Here is a 16,624-nt window from a genome sequence, read left to right on the forward strand (position 1 = left end):
CATATACATTAAAAGATGTTATAATTATATATTGTTATACATGACATAGGGGGCTGTTATAATATATTGTTATATATCACAATATATTATAAAGGGGTTTTTAATAATAATATATTGCTATATGTGACATATATGTTATAAAGGGGGTTTTAATAATATTATGGTTATATATTATGTATATGTATTATACAGAGGATTGTTATAATAATATATTTTTATATTACATACGCATTAGAAAGGAGGTTGTTATAATAATGTATTGTTATATATGATACAGTAAAGGAGGTTAATATAATACAGTTATTTGTGACATATTACAAAGGGATTTTTAATAATAGTAATGCATGATATATATGACATATATATTATAAAGGAAGTTGTTATAATAACATTTATAATAACATTTTGATATATAACATTTATCATAAAAGGGGTTATTATAATATAGTGTTATATATGACACGTATATTGTAAAGGAGGTTGTTATTATAATATGCTGCTTTATATGACAAATGTAAAGGGAATTGCTATAATAATATATTGTTATGCATGACACATATATTATAAAGTGGGTTGTTATAATAATATATTGTCATATATGACATCATAAAGGGGGTTGTTATAAGAATATATTGATATATATGCCATTATATAAAGAGGTTGTTATATTATTATATGTGACATATATTGTAAAGGCACTTTAAATAATAATAATATATGATATATAGTATATATATTATAAAGGGAGTCATTAAGAAGAAAAAACAATTTAAATTCTCTGTCTTTTTACTATTCAAGTAACCCCCAGTAGGCCATTTTACCTCCAAGAGCTTCAGTTTCTACATGCATGAAGTGAGGGGGGGAGCAGAGATCGAACTGTATAAACTCAGAGGTCTCTTTCCAACTCTAAAATCCTGTTCTTACATTTCAATACTTCCATCACTCCAGAATCTCACTGTACCCAGCACACAGTAGGTGCTTCATAAATGCTTGCTAATTAAATCTGATAACTGGCTCCAGCCAGGGATACCAAAAGACTACAAGCCAGCCTCACCTTCCTTCTGCCGCCTCCTGATTCATAGCCATGACTATCCCGAACCCCTCCCTGGAGGACCTTGCCCACACGCTGTGTGCCTCCTCTTCTTTTAATATTTAGTGCCTACCAGATGAGTGTGGGGGCTAAACCATCTGTCAGTCCACATTCTCATTACCTGACGGCTCCCACGCCTTTCCTGGCCATCCATTTCTTCTTTGATGCCTTTTACGCCACAGCAGACTAGTTTTATAGTCACACGTTTTAATTGATTTGGGGTTATGGACCCCTAAGTTGTGTGTATATATATATATATGTGTGTGTGTGTGTGTGTGTACATGCATGTGTGGGTAGTTATTAGTTATTTCAAGGGGTCCATGTGCATAGAAAGCATTGGCATTTTGCAGACAAATATATTTTACATCTCTGTGTTAATATTTTTCAAATGTACAGATACTGTACATGATGAATGAAAATACAAATTTGTTTTTTTAAAATAAGAGAGAGGATGTCAAGTTCCTCTTGGAACCATGATGGCGGAGTGCTGTCAAAACCCTGTTATCAGCTGTTTTTGCTGAACTGTTTTTCCCTGTAACACAGAAGAATTCCAACTTGGGATGGCAGTGAGATTTGGCCAAAAGTGACCATAAGATAGAAACAAAAGGCCTCAAGAAGACTGATTTGAAAAAAGTACGTAACTGGGGCCAGCCTTGAAGGAGTAAACAAATCACAGAGACAAAGCAAATTATGATAATGCCCATCTTGCAGGCTTGGTGCCAGAGGACTGGCATAAGACCCCACCAAACACTAGGCCTAAGGCGTCCCCTGAGAAATCTGGATGTACTCTTGGCAAGGAGGAGAAAAAGCCTTCTTGCTCTGCCCTGGGAAAGAGCGATGTTCTCTCAGCTCACCCTGCTCTACCCACCTTCCTCCACGGTGGAGTCCAACTGTGTGACCTTAATCACCAAGAGGTCCACCCTTTCCTGCAGCGAGTTCATCCGCATGTAGAAACTGTTGGCTTCATTGAACAGCTCCCCAAAGATGTCCTCTGCATGTCTGCCTGGAATTGGAGGGAAAGGGACAGAGAGATTTGAGGGGATTCCCCGCCACACTTGCCCTAACCCAACCATTGGCCTTAGCCAACCCACGTCCAACTTCCCTTAGGTTGCTGATTGATGGAATCTCTAAGCTGAGTGGATTTCTGGGATCATCTGAACCAACTCATACCTGAACAAAAATCCTCCTCCAGCCTCTGCTTGAACTCTGCTCCCAGTTTCCTGGGTCCCTCCATTCTGCTATTCAGAGAGCTGTCTAAGAAGGTTTTATCTGACTCCAAACCAAATCTGCCTCTTTGCAAGCTCCACGATCTCATTTTTGCCCTCTGGGATCCAACAGTCTAGTCCCTCTTACCCAAGATACCTGAAGACGGCCACCTTGTCCTCTCCCTAAATATTCTCTTGAAGGTTCCAGCCTAAACATCCCTACTTCTCCCAAGCCATTCTCTTATGATATAATTCTGGGTCACTTGTCCATGGTGATGTTGGTCAAAGCCAGGTGAACAAGTGTAGGTCTGGAAGGGCCCTGAGGCTTACCAGGTGCAATGAAAGTCCGGATAGTTTCACAGATGAGACGACTGAGGCTCAGAGACGGACTGTACAGTGTGTGGGTCAGAGGCCAAACTGGTTGACTCTAAGTCCCACAATGCTGCTTAATAATAAGAGTGGGGCGGGGGGGCAGGGAAGTGGCTGCCATCTCCCTCAGTCTGAGACCAGTGTTGCCACATTTCTTCTATAGACAGCCTAGGTGGCTGGAGAGGCCAGTGGTTCCTTGCTATGCTATAGTAGTGGCCCACCCCTACCCCAAAGGTCAGAGCAGATCGGGCAGCACCAACTTTGCTAGTCAGATGTGGATGGTGCTGCCTGCCCCAGAGAGGCAGATTTCAGTTTAGTGTAAGGAACACCTTCCTAACAATTATAACTGTCTAAAAATAAAATGGGTTACCCCAGGAGGTAGTGAGCTCCCCATCAATGGAGGTCTGAAACAAGCAACCTAAAGTTGTAGAATCCTGTTCAGCTAGGGGGTGGATTCTACATCCTGGGAGCTCCTTTCTAACACTCAGCTAGCTTTTGGGAGCTAGTGAGAATCCGAGAGGCCACACTTGTGGCCCTTGTGTGCTCTTGTGATGGGCAATTCCCACCTGCTCAGTGGCAGGCAGCACCTCCCCAGGTTCATCTCCTCCTCTGCCTCCAAGTCCCAACAAGAGCAGCCTTCTGGGTATGATATGAGGGACCCAAATCAGAGGGGGAATTCTTCCACACAAAACAAGCGCTGCTGCGGCCACCTACAACATTATCCTCAGACGATCATTCCTGTGAGTTAAAAATGGCCCCCTCCCTGTTCTGCCCTCTTTTTAAAATGTCAATATGGGAGAAAAGTGGGACAGGCCAAGTCTCTGCCAGCTCAGGGGGGTTAGGTCCACACTAAGCTTTTGTCCCTCATGACAAAGGCTGCTGCCAACGAAAGCGCCCTGTCTGCCTGGAGCCAAAGGGTCCTGAAAGGTAACAGGAAGGAGCAAAGGAGTCTGCAGAACACGTGTGCCGTACGTCACTCTGACACAAAGCAATTCTGTCCCGAGGTGAAGACTCTAGGCTTTCCCAGTCGAGGTACATCATTATGCTTTGCCACTGCTGTTTGCCAGGCCTCAGTCCTAGCTACCCACTTTAGGGCCCTCTCGGGGACAGGAGGCAGTCTCTGCATGAAGATGCTCTTCCCACTGGGAACAGCTGTTTCCTGTAGCCTCATCCCTCTTGCCTGTTAATTCTGGGCCTTTGAAGTGGTGGAGAGAGATGGCTGTGATATGAAGAAAAGAACACAGACCTGAGAATCGGGAGACCTTGTTCTAGCCCCAGCGTTATTACTGAGCAGCTTGTCTGCTGCCTTTGGGCAAAACCATGACTAGCTCTGAGCCTCAATTGCCTTATCTGCAAAATCAGGAGTTAAGAAGAACCCTCAACCCCTCCCAGTGCTGGTGTGCCATGTGCCAAGATCTCTCAGCACTGAAATTCTGCATCCTCAGGTCTTTCTGGGTGGTGCCGGTGCAATTTCCTAGGGTTTCCTCCACCCAGATAACGGCATGCTATGATGACCCTTCCCAGCATGCCATGCCACATTCCTGCCCACACTGCATCCTGTCCCTGGCTCCTCAGGCATTGTAAGCTGAGCTCAGGGGCATATGCTCATTTACCACTGATTTCCTGCTGAGGGCCTCAGAGGTCCATTTTGAAAAACCTGGCCGAGAGGCCGGTAGAAGGACACGGGAAAAGCAGGTACTGAGGGCAAGCCTCGGGCCATCTGGAAGCAGTTCAAATCACAGAGCATCTCCAATGCTCCAAGTGGCTTTGGGTTCCAATAGTAAGTGTCCGTTAAAGATTTAAAAAGCACTCTCCCCAAAACAAAATTAAAAACAACTCTGTAAGCCGGGGAGGGCGAGCATTGTTCCTTACTTCATCGTTCCAGGACCCTGGGGAAGTGGGCAAGTCATTTACCTGTTGCTACCACAGCTCAGCTTTCCTCCAAATCTGGGGCTTTTGCCACTATTGTAGACAATGTCTCAACAGGGAAAGAGGCTTCTGCCTAAACCCCAGCCTGCCCTTTGTGGCTGATGAGAGCGCCCCTCATTAGAAACTGAAGCAACACGAACACCTCAACACATAGAGGCCATTTCCTAAGAGCAAGGATGCTCACTAAGACCTTTCAAAACACAAGAACTAGAAGGGACCTTAGAAATCTTGGGCTTTGATCCCCCTCCATCTTACAGTCTTCTGTGGATCAAGACAAGAGAATAATTTGCTTAAATTAGTGAGTGGGCTCATCATGGCAGGAAATATTTAGGAAAAATCTTTTGACCAGCAGGAGGCAATGTTTCTAAAGGAGGCTGTAAAATCTTTTGGGATAAAACCACCAATAAATAAACTCTGAGATGGCCTAGATATGCTGTCTACTTGTCCCAAGAGAGGGGAATTGATCAGATGATCCTTTGAGATCACCTTCTAGCTTCAACAATCTGTCTTAGTAGGCTATGGACTCCCCAAAGGCAGGGACTTCATCAGTCCCCCTCTCTGGATCTCAGTATCCCCTACAAAATGATGGATTTGAATAGATCAAATCTGAAGCTTCAACATTAGACATTATGATACTTTACTGCCCACCCCCAATGGTCAAAGAGGCCAAATCAGAAGAAAAAGGTGAATGCCTCTGATCCAGAAAGGTCTGGCTCCAGGCCCTCAAAGCCTGGCCCACTTACTGAGGCTGCCCAGCTGCTTGATGATGGCAGCTAGGGTGCTGTTGGTGACACATTCCAGCTCGCTGGTGACCCCATCAGGCAGGGCGCCTCGGCACAAGTGCCTGGGCTCAATGTTCCTCTTGACCAGTGGCATTGTCCTGAGTTACCTTCAGTATCACCTGTAGGGAGGGGTGGGGTGGAAAAGGAGAAGAAGGACAGTTAAGCTCAGGACTGAAAACAAGCCAAGTACATCAGGGACCTAAGAGGAGGGCCAGAAACTCCAAGCTGAAGGGCCCAAGTTGGATTCAGCTCCCTAAGCCACAGCTCTTTGGGCTACCTTCTGTACCATTCGCCAGGTCATTCTTCTTGGGCTTCCTTAGCACTTAGCTTTGTGGGATCTCTTTACCATTCATATGGTCATGGTATGTAAGGATCTGGATTCTCATTTTACAGGTGGAAAAACTGAGGCAGTGAGCAGCCAAGGGACTTAGAATGTGAGTGGCAAGAACCTTCACCATTGACTTCTCCAGTTAGATGTAGTCACCTGCACGTGCCAATGGCCTGTTCTCAGCAAACCAAATGGAAAATGTTTGCCTCCCTCTCCAGAGCTGGTTACGTGGCACAGCTCCGGCACAGCTCCCTCTCTCTCGTTGGGGAAGGGGGGGCACCCTTATCGTTGCCTTGCCAGATCAAGGGAAGGGGTGCTGGATTTCTCTCAGACTCTCTTCCCAAGAACTATAATCATCCAGACTGCCAGACCAACGTAAGAAGTTCACGACATACTGGCCTCCTTTCCTTCCCTTCTTGCTTCTACCGCCTGGTCTTCTAGGCTGCCAAGTAGTACTAACTAGGGGGGGGTCCACCTGCCCTTCCCTGCACCTCCCCACAGGAACTTTGATGATTCTGAATTGTACTTATAATTTCAGGATGTAGTTCTGTGTGAATCTCCAAACTCCATGATGGAGTCACAGAAATGCCTGGAAGGCAGACAGATTGGACCAGAAAAGACAAACCTAAGGGCAAATACCCCTGTGCCTCATGGCAAAGCCCCCTCCCCCAGTTGGCCAGATAAACCTTTAGTCCTCCAGCTAGTCACCGGTTTAGCTTGATGTGGAAAAGGACCTGAACACTGTGACTCCTTCTCCATGTCGTCATTGACTTCCCACCACAAAGAGCCTTCCCTTTTTTTTCCTCTGGGCCTCAGTGTGCCCATCTGTGAAAGGAAGCCTTAAGGGTCTCTGTGCCCTTGGGTGTCTCCCCCAGTTGCTGTGAGGAGGAAGGAGATGTAAAAAACATTGGTTTCATTCCCAAGAAAGGAGCAGCCTGGTCAATGTACCAGTATGGTGTTGTTCTATTGCCTCAAAGAAAAACAGTTGGGGGCAAGGGAAGGGGGTGGGGAGAATGAACAAGCCGAGTGAGAGCCATATAAACATGTCATATGAGTTTTTTCCTCTGATGAACTGGCTTATTGTCCAACCAGTTGCAAGAGCCCGGATGCTTAGCTTGAAAAGCAGCAGAGATATGTGGTGGTTCATTGGTAGCCTCGAGCACCAAACGCACTCCATTAACTGTTATCATCGGGTGCTGGCAGGCAACAGTGGGCACTGCTAAAGAATCCAAGCCTGCTGAGTTTCCGGTATGCTCAAAGGGATGGCAGTGGTAGAAAAACCTTCACAGAGGTCCCGGGGGGCCGATTCCCAGACCCCATTTCCCCCCCTCCCCACAAAACACTGCCAGCCTTTGAATTTGCCAGAGACATTGGAGCCTGAGGGACCTCCCAGCAGAGGTGGGGCAAGCTGGCAGCTGCCCTATTGAGAAGTAGTGAAGCTTTGGTGGGCGTGAGTCCCTTCTTTTGGGGGATGGAAGAAAAGCAGCCCATTACCATGGAAAAACTCAGAAGCAATAGCTGCTCAGGTCAGTAATTAGTTCAAAAGGGGGCCCAGGGAGCAAGGAATGTGAACAGGACCTAATTGGGAAAGAGCTGATTGGGGCTTCGGCCCAGCAGCCCAGAATGCCCCCATCTGGCAGATTCCTGGAGGAACTGCTTGCTCCAAGGGGGGGAGGGTCAAGAAGTTTTCCTTCCTTCCCTAAAATATTCAAACCGCAGCCCCAAGGGGCTACAGATTGGTGTTCTGTTTTTACAGACAAGGAAACAGAGACCTCCCAAGGATGACACCTGGAGAATGTAAACCAGCTCTAGACCTTGCTCTGCTAATTCTGTGTGAGATGCTGGGCAAATCATTTCTTCTCTCAGTCTCAGCTTCCTTGTCAAGGGCATCACTCCTGAATGGGCTAAGGTCTCTTCCATCTCTAAAAATGTGCTGTTTCCTATAGAAGCCACCAGTGACGAGGACCAAGCCCCAGACCTGATAGTCGCCTCCTCGTATGCCAGACGCTGTCAGGGAAGCACATTTCTTGGACCACAGAGTTGTCCTCTTCTTGCATTGGTACTGGAGAAGAAGGTTGAGGGGAGGGATCCTCACAGGGGAAGGAGATCCTTAGAATTTGCCTCAAATTTCCAGTCCAGCAAGGTTCTAATGTTAAGGGGGCTTACTTTCTTTTACCCCAAATGTTCCTTAACAATTTCCAAGCTGCCCTTTGTCACTCAGCTATCCTGGGCTTAGGGAATGCAAACCAACCAGGAAGAATGGAGTCAATCTTCTTTTAGATAATACACAGATTCTATCCTCGAGGAGCTTACTAAAGTCTAGTAGGGAAACATGAAACCAAAAAGACACACAGTTCATACTACTAAATTATAAGGGCGGCTAAGCGGTGCTGCAGTGGACAGAGCACCAGGCCTGGCATCAGGAAAATTCGTTTCCCTGTGTTCAAATCTAGCCTCAGGCACTTTCTAGCTGTGTAATCCTGGACAAGTCACATCACCCTGTTTGCCTCAGTTTCCTCATCTGTAAAATGATGTAGAGGAGGAAATGGCAAAGCCCTCCAGTATCTATCTTTGCCAAGAAAACCCCAAATGGGCTTTCGGAGAGTCAGATGTGACTTAAACAACTAAAGAGTAACAACACTAAATTATAAGTATATTGCAGAACCACAAAATAAAGTGTCCAGTGGAGTCCAGAAGGAACGTCATTACCAATCAGGGTAGTCAGACATTTCCTGGAGGAGACACTATTTGAATTGACCTTTAAAGGATAGGGAGGAATCGATGGGCAAAAAAAAGAGGAAGGAGATAGTCACAAGCCTGGAGAAAAATGTGAGCAAAATCATACAGGCTGGGGAGAACAAGGGGAAGATGAGGGACAGAGTCATCCAGTTTAGCCAAATCCTTAAAAGAATGGAAGGAAGCTATTTGAAATGTGGAAAAGCAAAGTGGAACACTAGGGTGGAGGTCCTAGAAGGCTACATAGAAGTGCTGGAGTTGTACTTCAGAGGCAATAGGAAGCCACTGATATTTCTGAGCAGAAGAGTGATGGAACTAGAAATGTCCTTGAAAAAAGGTCATTCTGCCAGCAATATACATGGATTAAAAGCAGAAGAGAGCAGAGCTCTCATAGGAGCCTACTTCACTAGGTCAAGTAGGTGATAATAAGAGCCAGGTCTAGACTGGTGGCAGAGTGTAGGGGAGGGAGGGATGGATGGATGAATGAATGCAAGGAGGTAGGGATGGATGGAAGGAGGAAGGCGGGAAAGGATGGAAGGAAGCAAGACAGGTCCTAGAAGTACCACTGAGAACACTTGGTAAATGGTTAGATATGAGGATAGAGTGAGAAGAGAACTCTGAAGTATGAAAGGTAGAAGCCCAGGAGGATGAATATAGCTTGAGTAGAAATGAAGACGATAAAAGGAGAGGTAAGTCTAGGGGATCCAGTCTGGTGCACTATATCATTGCACCTTCTGCATCACCGTTACTTGATATTATTAATATTAGCCCATAGAAGTGAGCCGTGAGACATTCATTTATGTTGGACAACTTATGGTTAACCACAAAGCCTTTTCATAACCATTATTACATTTGATATTTGTGACCTATGAGGCAGTTAATCACATACCTTTTTAAAAATCAGGAAACTGAGTCTCAGAGAGATGCCAGAATAAGAAAAAATCACATTTATCATTTACAAATGGCTCTTGCCATGACCACACTTGTGATGCAAGTATCATCCCCATTTTGTAGCCAAGGAAAAGGGCTTCCTGGGAGAAATGAATGGCTTGTGTAAGATCACACAGTTAGAGAATAGTGGGCCTTTGACTAGAAGCAAAAGAAGTCCAACAATCTTTCTAATATATCGTGCACGGTCTCTCTTCACACACAATCACTCCCATTACCTGCACTGCAGTAAGCTGAAACACTGTGGCACTCAGCCTCAGTGCTGGCTTGTGTTCTTGGAAGAATCCCATGTGCATCTGAACCTTTGTATCCCATCTCAACCTTTCCCCTCCCCCAGAGTTTAGCACAGAATTCTTGGCACGGAGTGCATGCTCAATACATGATGGCTCAACTGAATCACAGAGCCAGGGATACTGGCACTTACAAGAAGCATTAGGGAAAACACGAGTTTGGCAGACCTCACAAGCAGAAGGTGCAGGTGCCCTGACCCCTAGCTATACCCAGCCAGTACACGCAAGGTGCCTTGGGTACCACAGTGGCTTTGGGTAGGGGTTGCCAAGAGAACTCAGACACAGTCACCTCTGGGCTGCTTCTTGCCAGCCCCGCTTCTCAAAAAATCGGTCAGTCGCTATGGCCAAGCCAACAGATGACCCTAAACTGACAGCTGATTTTAGTGAGTTTTGCCCTCTTTCTAATGCCCCAGGCAAATCTGGGCCTCAGCAATCTGTAAAATGAGGCAGTTAGATTAGTTCCTTCCAGCACAAACATCTTATAATTTTATATTCTGATAACAAATGACTCCCTCACCAAAGGGAGGTCTCCTTCCCCTGCTTCCCTTCCAAGATGAAGCTACAGGTCACCCCTGTCAGTCTTGAGATTTGGGGCTTTTTTCTAAAACTCTTGGATAACTGAGCCCAAGGATGACTCCACATCCCTTTCTGGTCTTTACTGCTGCTACTGATACTGACGTCTTTCAGACATCTTTGGATAAGGAGCTGCAGAAATGCTGCCCAAGAGCTCCAGCATCTTTTTGTAATATTATATAAGATATTATTACTATATTTAGCTGATTCATTTGACCAACACTTATCATATAAAGAACACTGTGCTAATACTGGGAGAAATAAAGTTTAGATATGACAGTTTCTATCTTCATGGAGTTGAGAGTATAATAGGACAATGAGGCAAAAATATAGATAGCTATACAATATTTCATGAAAGGTACATTGACAAGATATAGAACAAAGTCCTGATTTTATCTGTCTATTTGGTGATGAATATACCAATGTGTTTTTCAGCATCAACATTCTAAGTTTTATTATATTAGAAAGGCCAGCAGCTAACGGACAGCTGATTTCTCTTTTCCTCCTAGCATCAGTTCTTGACCAAACTTGTAGTAAGTGCTTTGGGATCATGGGTCAAAGACTTAATTGGATTCTCTGGGGAAAATAAGTTGGAGAAAAATCCTTTAAGTGATAATAAGAAAGCAAATTGCTGTTCTCAGTTTTTCTTCATAGTCATATCACACACACACACACACACACACACACACACACACACACACCATGATGATGGCCTGACCATAATTGGGTACAAAGTATGTTGGTCAGCCCATCCTGGGGTTGATTTTTTTTCCCTGAAAACTTGGTCTCCTCTAACACAGATAAGTTTCTTTAGGTCCTACTCTCCTGGCCAACTCTTCCTACCAGGCCAGGGTCTGGGAAAGTCAATGTGTGCACTTCCTGTTGGAAAGTAAGGAACAGTGACATCCCAGAGGAGATGAAAGTAAGGAACAGTGACATCCCAGAGGAGAGGAAGTAGGGAAATGACTAGGAAGAGGCAAATCTCCTGATATGTTCAAAATCAAAAATGCTCTGAGGAATTCCACCATTCAACTGGGTTTCTTGGAAATTTTAGGGAAACAATTCAACTCAACCAACATTTATTAAGTGAAGAGGGAAATGAAACAGTCCCTGCCCTCACAAAGCTTATACTCTCCTGAATGGAAATAGCATGTGAGAAAAGTTGTTATAAGATAGAGCAAGGTTCCAATGAATGTGAATAACGAATCCCATGAAGTAGTTGCATTAGTCTCATCGACACTATTTGAAGTTATAGATATCTTAAAAATGTAGTAACCGATTCCAGCCCAAGAGAAACATTAAATAATTTTCTTAAAACTAAGTGTTTATCTCGTTACTAATGTAATGTAATACAAAGGAAAATGATTGAAGTTTATTATACAATAATAGAGTAGTTCTGAAAGTAAAATTTTGAAAGGATTAAATATCATAAAGATGAACCTACATTGATATGACTGTCATATTTTAACATTTTAGAAGCTCAGACTGATTTATCTTCTCTTTCTTTAAGTTTTCATATGCTGATAAGTGCAGAAGTTTTATCCATGTCTTGAATCTGCACACTCACATTCTCACACAATGAACCAATAACCTGAGCCAGGATCTAAAAGCAGTTATGCTTTAAAAGTGATAATGCTGTCCTTGTCATTTTTTTTAACAGCTGGACTAGAACAGCTTGAATACCAGTCTTTGAAAACAGCTTTCTTCACCTCTGTGGAACTTGTCTGATTGTCATTAATAACTAGATAAACACTAATTTCAGAAAGTCCTGAAAAGTGACCTTATAGATGACATTAAGGCTGAGCTTTGGAGAAAGCTCAGGATTTCAAGTAGAAGTGAGGAGTGAGGGCATTCCAGGCTCAGTCCAAGGCATAGAGAAGAAACAGCAAGAAAAACAAACAGGACTTGATCTGAATAAGTAGAAGCAGGAAATTGTGATGGTTCAGGTTCTACTTCTCACCTCCTTGAGAAAAAATCTGCAGAAATAACTGGATTAGAGAATAAGGCTGAAGAAAAGGATTCTAAGAAAAGAAAAAGGAAAGATCACTGAAGAAGCAAAGTAAGAAAGTGTAACTAAAACAAATTGAATGCAGCTGTCAATGAGTTGTTAAGATTGGCTAAAAGGCTAGAAAGGCACCAACAAGTGCTTTGGCTATGAGGTATAAACATCCACAAGCAGAAAAACAAGCAAACAAGGCTGAGAATCCCCATCGGTATGGAGAACGGGGAGAATTTCCCAGTGACTTACATTGAGTAGTGAGCGACATTTCTCTTTCTGCCAAAGTCAAGTAACTGCTGCATATGTTCCAAGTCTAGGCAGAAGATAATGGAACTTCTCCATATTCTAAGTTATTTGGGACAATGAAATAGTCCAAAAACAAAAAAGGGGAGTGAGGCCTCGAAGGGGGAAAAAAGGATTTGGTGTGGGAAAGGGGGAACTTACCTCTTGCTGGGAGACTGAAAAGTGTAAGAATGTCATAAGGAGGAAGAAAAGGGTGGAGCTGGCTGCTTTAAGAAGAAAGCAATTGCTCTTCCCACAAGGAATGATGATGTAGATGCAGAGACCAGGTGGTGGAAGGTGAGAGCTGTTCTAATGAGGGACAGAGGAAAAAGACACAAATAGTGGCTCTTGGGAACTCTCTTACTATAGTGGACTGATACTGTCAACATGGTAGCAACAGAGAAAAGTTTGTTGTCTTCTTGGGGTATGAACCCAAAATATAAAAGAGAACTCTGCAAGGACTGTAAAAATGGATGACTACTTCCTACTTTTGACAAGTGACATGGGAACAAATGATAGTGCCAGGAGGCGTCTAGAAAGCATTACCAAAGATTATGACGTCTTGAGTAATGTGAAGATCACAGGAGCATAAGAAGTGTTTCCTATTGAAGGAAAGGAATACAGTGGAGGAAAAATTAATTTGTGAATTGAAAATTGGATACAAAAGTAGTTCTTGAGAATGTGATTTGGATTTCTGAGCTACAGATGAACACTCTGGGATGACAGACTTCTGGCCAAAGCTTTTGCTGATGTTATGCAACTCTAGTAAAAAAGCTTCAAAATTAAAAGGATGAGGAGGGAGAAATCTGCCTTTGTGAATCCACCAAAGTAGATAGGAGTAACTACAATGAAGAAAGGCATATAGCAAATGAGATAGCTAGAAATTCACAAAAGATAAAATCCAACAAAGGAGTCAGTAATAAAAGCCCATAGCCTCACATGTCCATATGCATGTGCCTAAAATTACAATCAAGATCCCAATGAAAAAAAGCAAATTTGACCTCATAGTTATCACTAATACTTAGTGGGAGTGAAACCCATAGCAATACCAGCAAAAGGGTGGGGAGCAGCACTGTATAGTTATGAAGGCCTACTCATGGGAGGAAATCCAAAAAACATAGTGGGGAAACATGCTGGAGAATATCTGGTTGAAGAACAATAGAAAGAAAACCAGATTTTGTCCTTGGCAAATATTACAGATGACATGTATATGTAGATAGATAGATATAGATATAGATGAAGGTAAGCAGTCTGGGCAACATTATAAGCCTGGAACAAAGATGAGCAGCTGCAATTATTCAGTCATTTTGTCAGAGGCAGAGTAGTAAATAATTTCTTGACTTGCCTAACTGATCAGATCAATGGAGAGACAAATACTTGTTAAGCACTTACTATGGTCTATTTATTGTGTTAGTTAATAGGAGAGAAATAAAGGGAGAACATCCCCCCTCAAATACCTTACATTCTACTGGGCACAGGTAAGCAAATTCAATTCACACACAAAATAGTGATTAGGAAGAGGAGCAGAAAGAGGAGGACCCAGGAAGAGCCGGAAGGTGGTGGCATTTGAATTTAGCCTTAGAGGGAACTTGGGGCATAGGGTTCAAGAAGGCAAGGTTAGGAGGGAGCATCTTCCAGGCATGTGCCAAAGCCCATACTTGGGAGATGGAACATCCTTTGGAGAGAACGGCAAGTGGGCGATCTGTGTGTGTGTGGAGGAAAGTTATTTGTGATCAGCCAGAACGATGGACTAAAGCCAAATTATGAAGGACTTTAAATGGGAAACAAAGTTTAGATTTTAACCTAAAGACAATGGGAGCCACTGAAGTATACTGAGCAAGGGAGTAACCTGATTGGACCTGAGTTTTAATAATGGTCAGTGGGGAGCTATGTAGAAGATGAATTGGTGGGGGAAGAGCTGGAATACAGGATATTGTTGTTGACCTTCGTTCTTGAAGATAACATCAGGGAGGTGATGCCATGACATGCAAGCGAATTGGATTTGCAAGAGGGAGGGCTGGGTAAGACCACTAATCTCACTTTCTCCTCTGGAGCCATCTAGGCTCCAGGACCATAGATCAGGATGACTAGAGATGGCAGTAGATGCAGTGGGAGACCTGGGCTTTTTTTCACCAAGGAAAGTATAGCTCTATTTATTAGCATCAGCAGATGCAAGTTTTTTAATGAAAAGATTAAAACATTAACAAAAAATAAGAGCTTTCTCTGACACCTTCCTAATTTGAGTTTTTCTTTTTTCTTTTTTAAAATAACTTTTTATTTTTCAAAATACATGCAAAAAATAGTTTTCAACACTCACCCTTGCAAAACCTTATGTTCCAGATTTTTCTCCCTCTCTTCCCTCCACCTCCTTCACTAGTCAGTAAGTAATTCAATATAAGTTAATCATGTACAATTCTTCTAAACATATTTCCATATCAATCATGCTGCACAAGAAAAATCAGAATAAAAAGGCAGAAAAAATGAGAAATAAAAAAACAAGCAAGCAAACAACAACAACAAAAGTGAAAATACTATGTTGTGATCCCCATTTAGTCCCCATAATTCTCTCTGGATGCAGATGGCTCTCTCCATCACAAGTCTATTGGTTTGACCTTTTAAGTTAAGGTCTTTCCCAGGTCTTGGTCTGACTGAGGCAATTGCCTATTCAGAGATCAAAGCTAAAAAAATGAGTCAAAGAATGGCTAGCTAGCTTGCTTGCTTGCTGGCTTCCTTCCTTTCTTAAAGACCATACCTTTAATCTAAATCACTTTCACCAATTGGCTTACAAAAGATCCCAGGTCAAGCCCACTTACATGAGAAATGAGCTTAGGACAGGGCTCTGGGGCACACTCGCACGCTGGAAGCAGAATATGGATAAGGAACCTATGAAGGAAAGCCAAAAAGGATCAATGTGAAGGTAGGCTCACCATGCCAGAAACATTGCCATGAAAATGTGAAGAGGGGAGTACATAGGAATGGGAGGTGGGGATCAACATTGAACAATGCAGAAGGCTCGGGAAGGATGAGAATTGAAAAAAGTCATTGGTTCTAGCTAAACAGAGAGCACTGGCAATCTTGTAGGAATACTTTTCTAAAAAGTGTTAGGGATGGAAGCCAGATTGCAAGGAGTGGATAAGGAAGTTGGAGATGAGAAAAGTGGAGGCAGCAAGTGTAGAAAGCCTTTTCTAGGGGTTTGCCTATGAAAGAGAAGAAAAGTCTATAAAGCTAGCTTCAGAGGGTGGAGGGGCAACTCAAAGATTTTTTTTTTAAGATGGGAGAAACTTGGGAAAATTTGAAGGCAGAAGAAAAAGAGTGATCAGCTAAGGAGAGGTAGATAATTTGGGAGAGGATGGTTAAAGAAGGAGCAGGCTGTCAGAGGACAAGAGAAAGGATGAGATAAAGGCCCAATAAATTAACGTTCACAAGTAGAAGGATGCTTTCCTCCCCATTTTCCTTCTGTGTGTGCATGTATATGTGTGTGTCCTCTATCTCTTTATCTCTGTCTCTCTCTCCTCCCCACCTCTGACTAGAGGAAATGATAAGACGGGTGATATTAAGTGTGGAATTGGGGAAAATTAGTTTGAAATATATGGCTTCATTTTTTCAGTTATGTATGAGGTAAGGTGCTCCTGGGGATGATGTATCTTGAGAAAACAAGAGAAGGTTTGGAGGGTGTAACAAAGAAAGTAAAAGAGAAGAGTATAAAAGGAGAGGGAAGCAGCAGTGATGACACAACGGAGGTAGGATAAAACAAATTTATAGTGTACCCAGTTTTATGATCATGGAATAATTTGCTCTTCAAAAGGTAGAGACATCAACAAGGGGAAATCCTATTCTGGATCTGACATTTATCAATAGGAAGGAATCGATTATGGGGATGAAAATGATGGGAATTTTGTGACAAAGTGACTACTCCTTCCTAGAATTTGTGATCAAAGAGGAAGTAAAGATATGTGCATAGTGTTAATTGCATCCTAGACTCTAGGAAAACAGATTTCAAAGGACTCAGGTTAAAAATAGGTAGGGTCCCCCACCCCATGGGCCAAAAATCTATTGAGGAAGTTAAGTATGGGAGTACTGGAAAATTCACTAG

At 43.1% G+C, this 16,624-nt stretch overlaps 1 protein-coding gene across 1 annotated transcript in view; it reads right to left on the bottom strand.

The window, feature by feature from the left end:
• Window positions 1-16,624, bottom strand: part of LOC100934823 (wiskott-Aldrich syndrome protein family member 3-like) — a 76,439-nt gene that overhangs the window by 24,864 nt on the left and 34,951 nt on the right. Inside the window, 2 exon segments of the mRNA XM_031945146.1 lie at window positions 1,959-2,093; window positions 5,337-5,494. Of these exon segments, the coding sequence (XP_031801006.1) occupies window positions 1,959-2,093; window positions 5,337-5,469 (268 nt within the window). The 5' untranslated portion in view covers window positions 5,470-5,494.

The sequence above is a fragment of the Sarcophilus harrisii genome, chromosome X (genome assembly GCF_902635505.1).
Source record: "Sarcophilus harrisii chromosome X, mSarHar1.11, whole genome shotgun sequence".
Taxonomy (NCBI): Eukaryota; Metazoa; Chordata; class Mammalia; order Dasyuromorphia; family Dasyuridae; genus Sarcophilus; species Sarcophilus harrisii.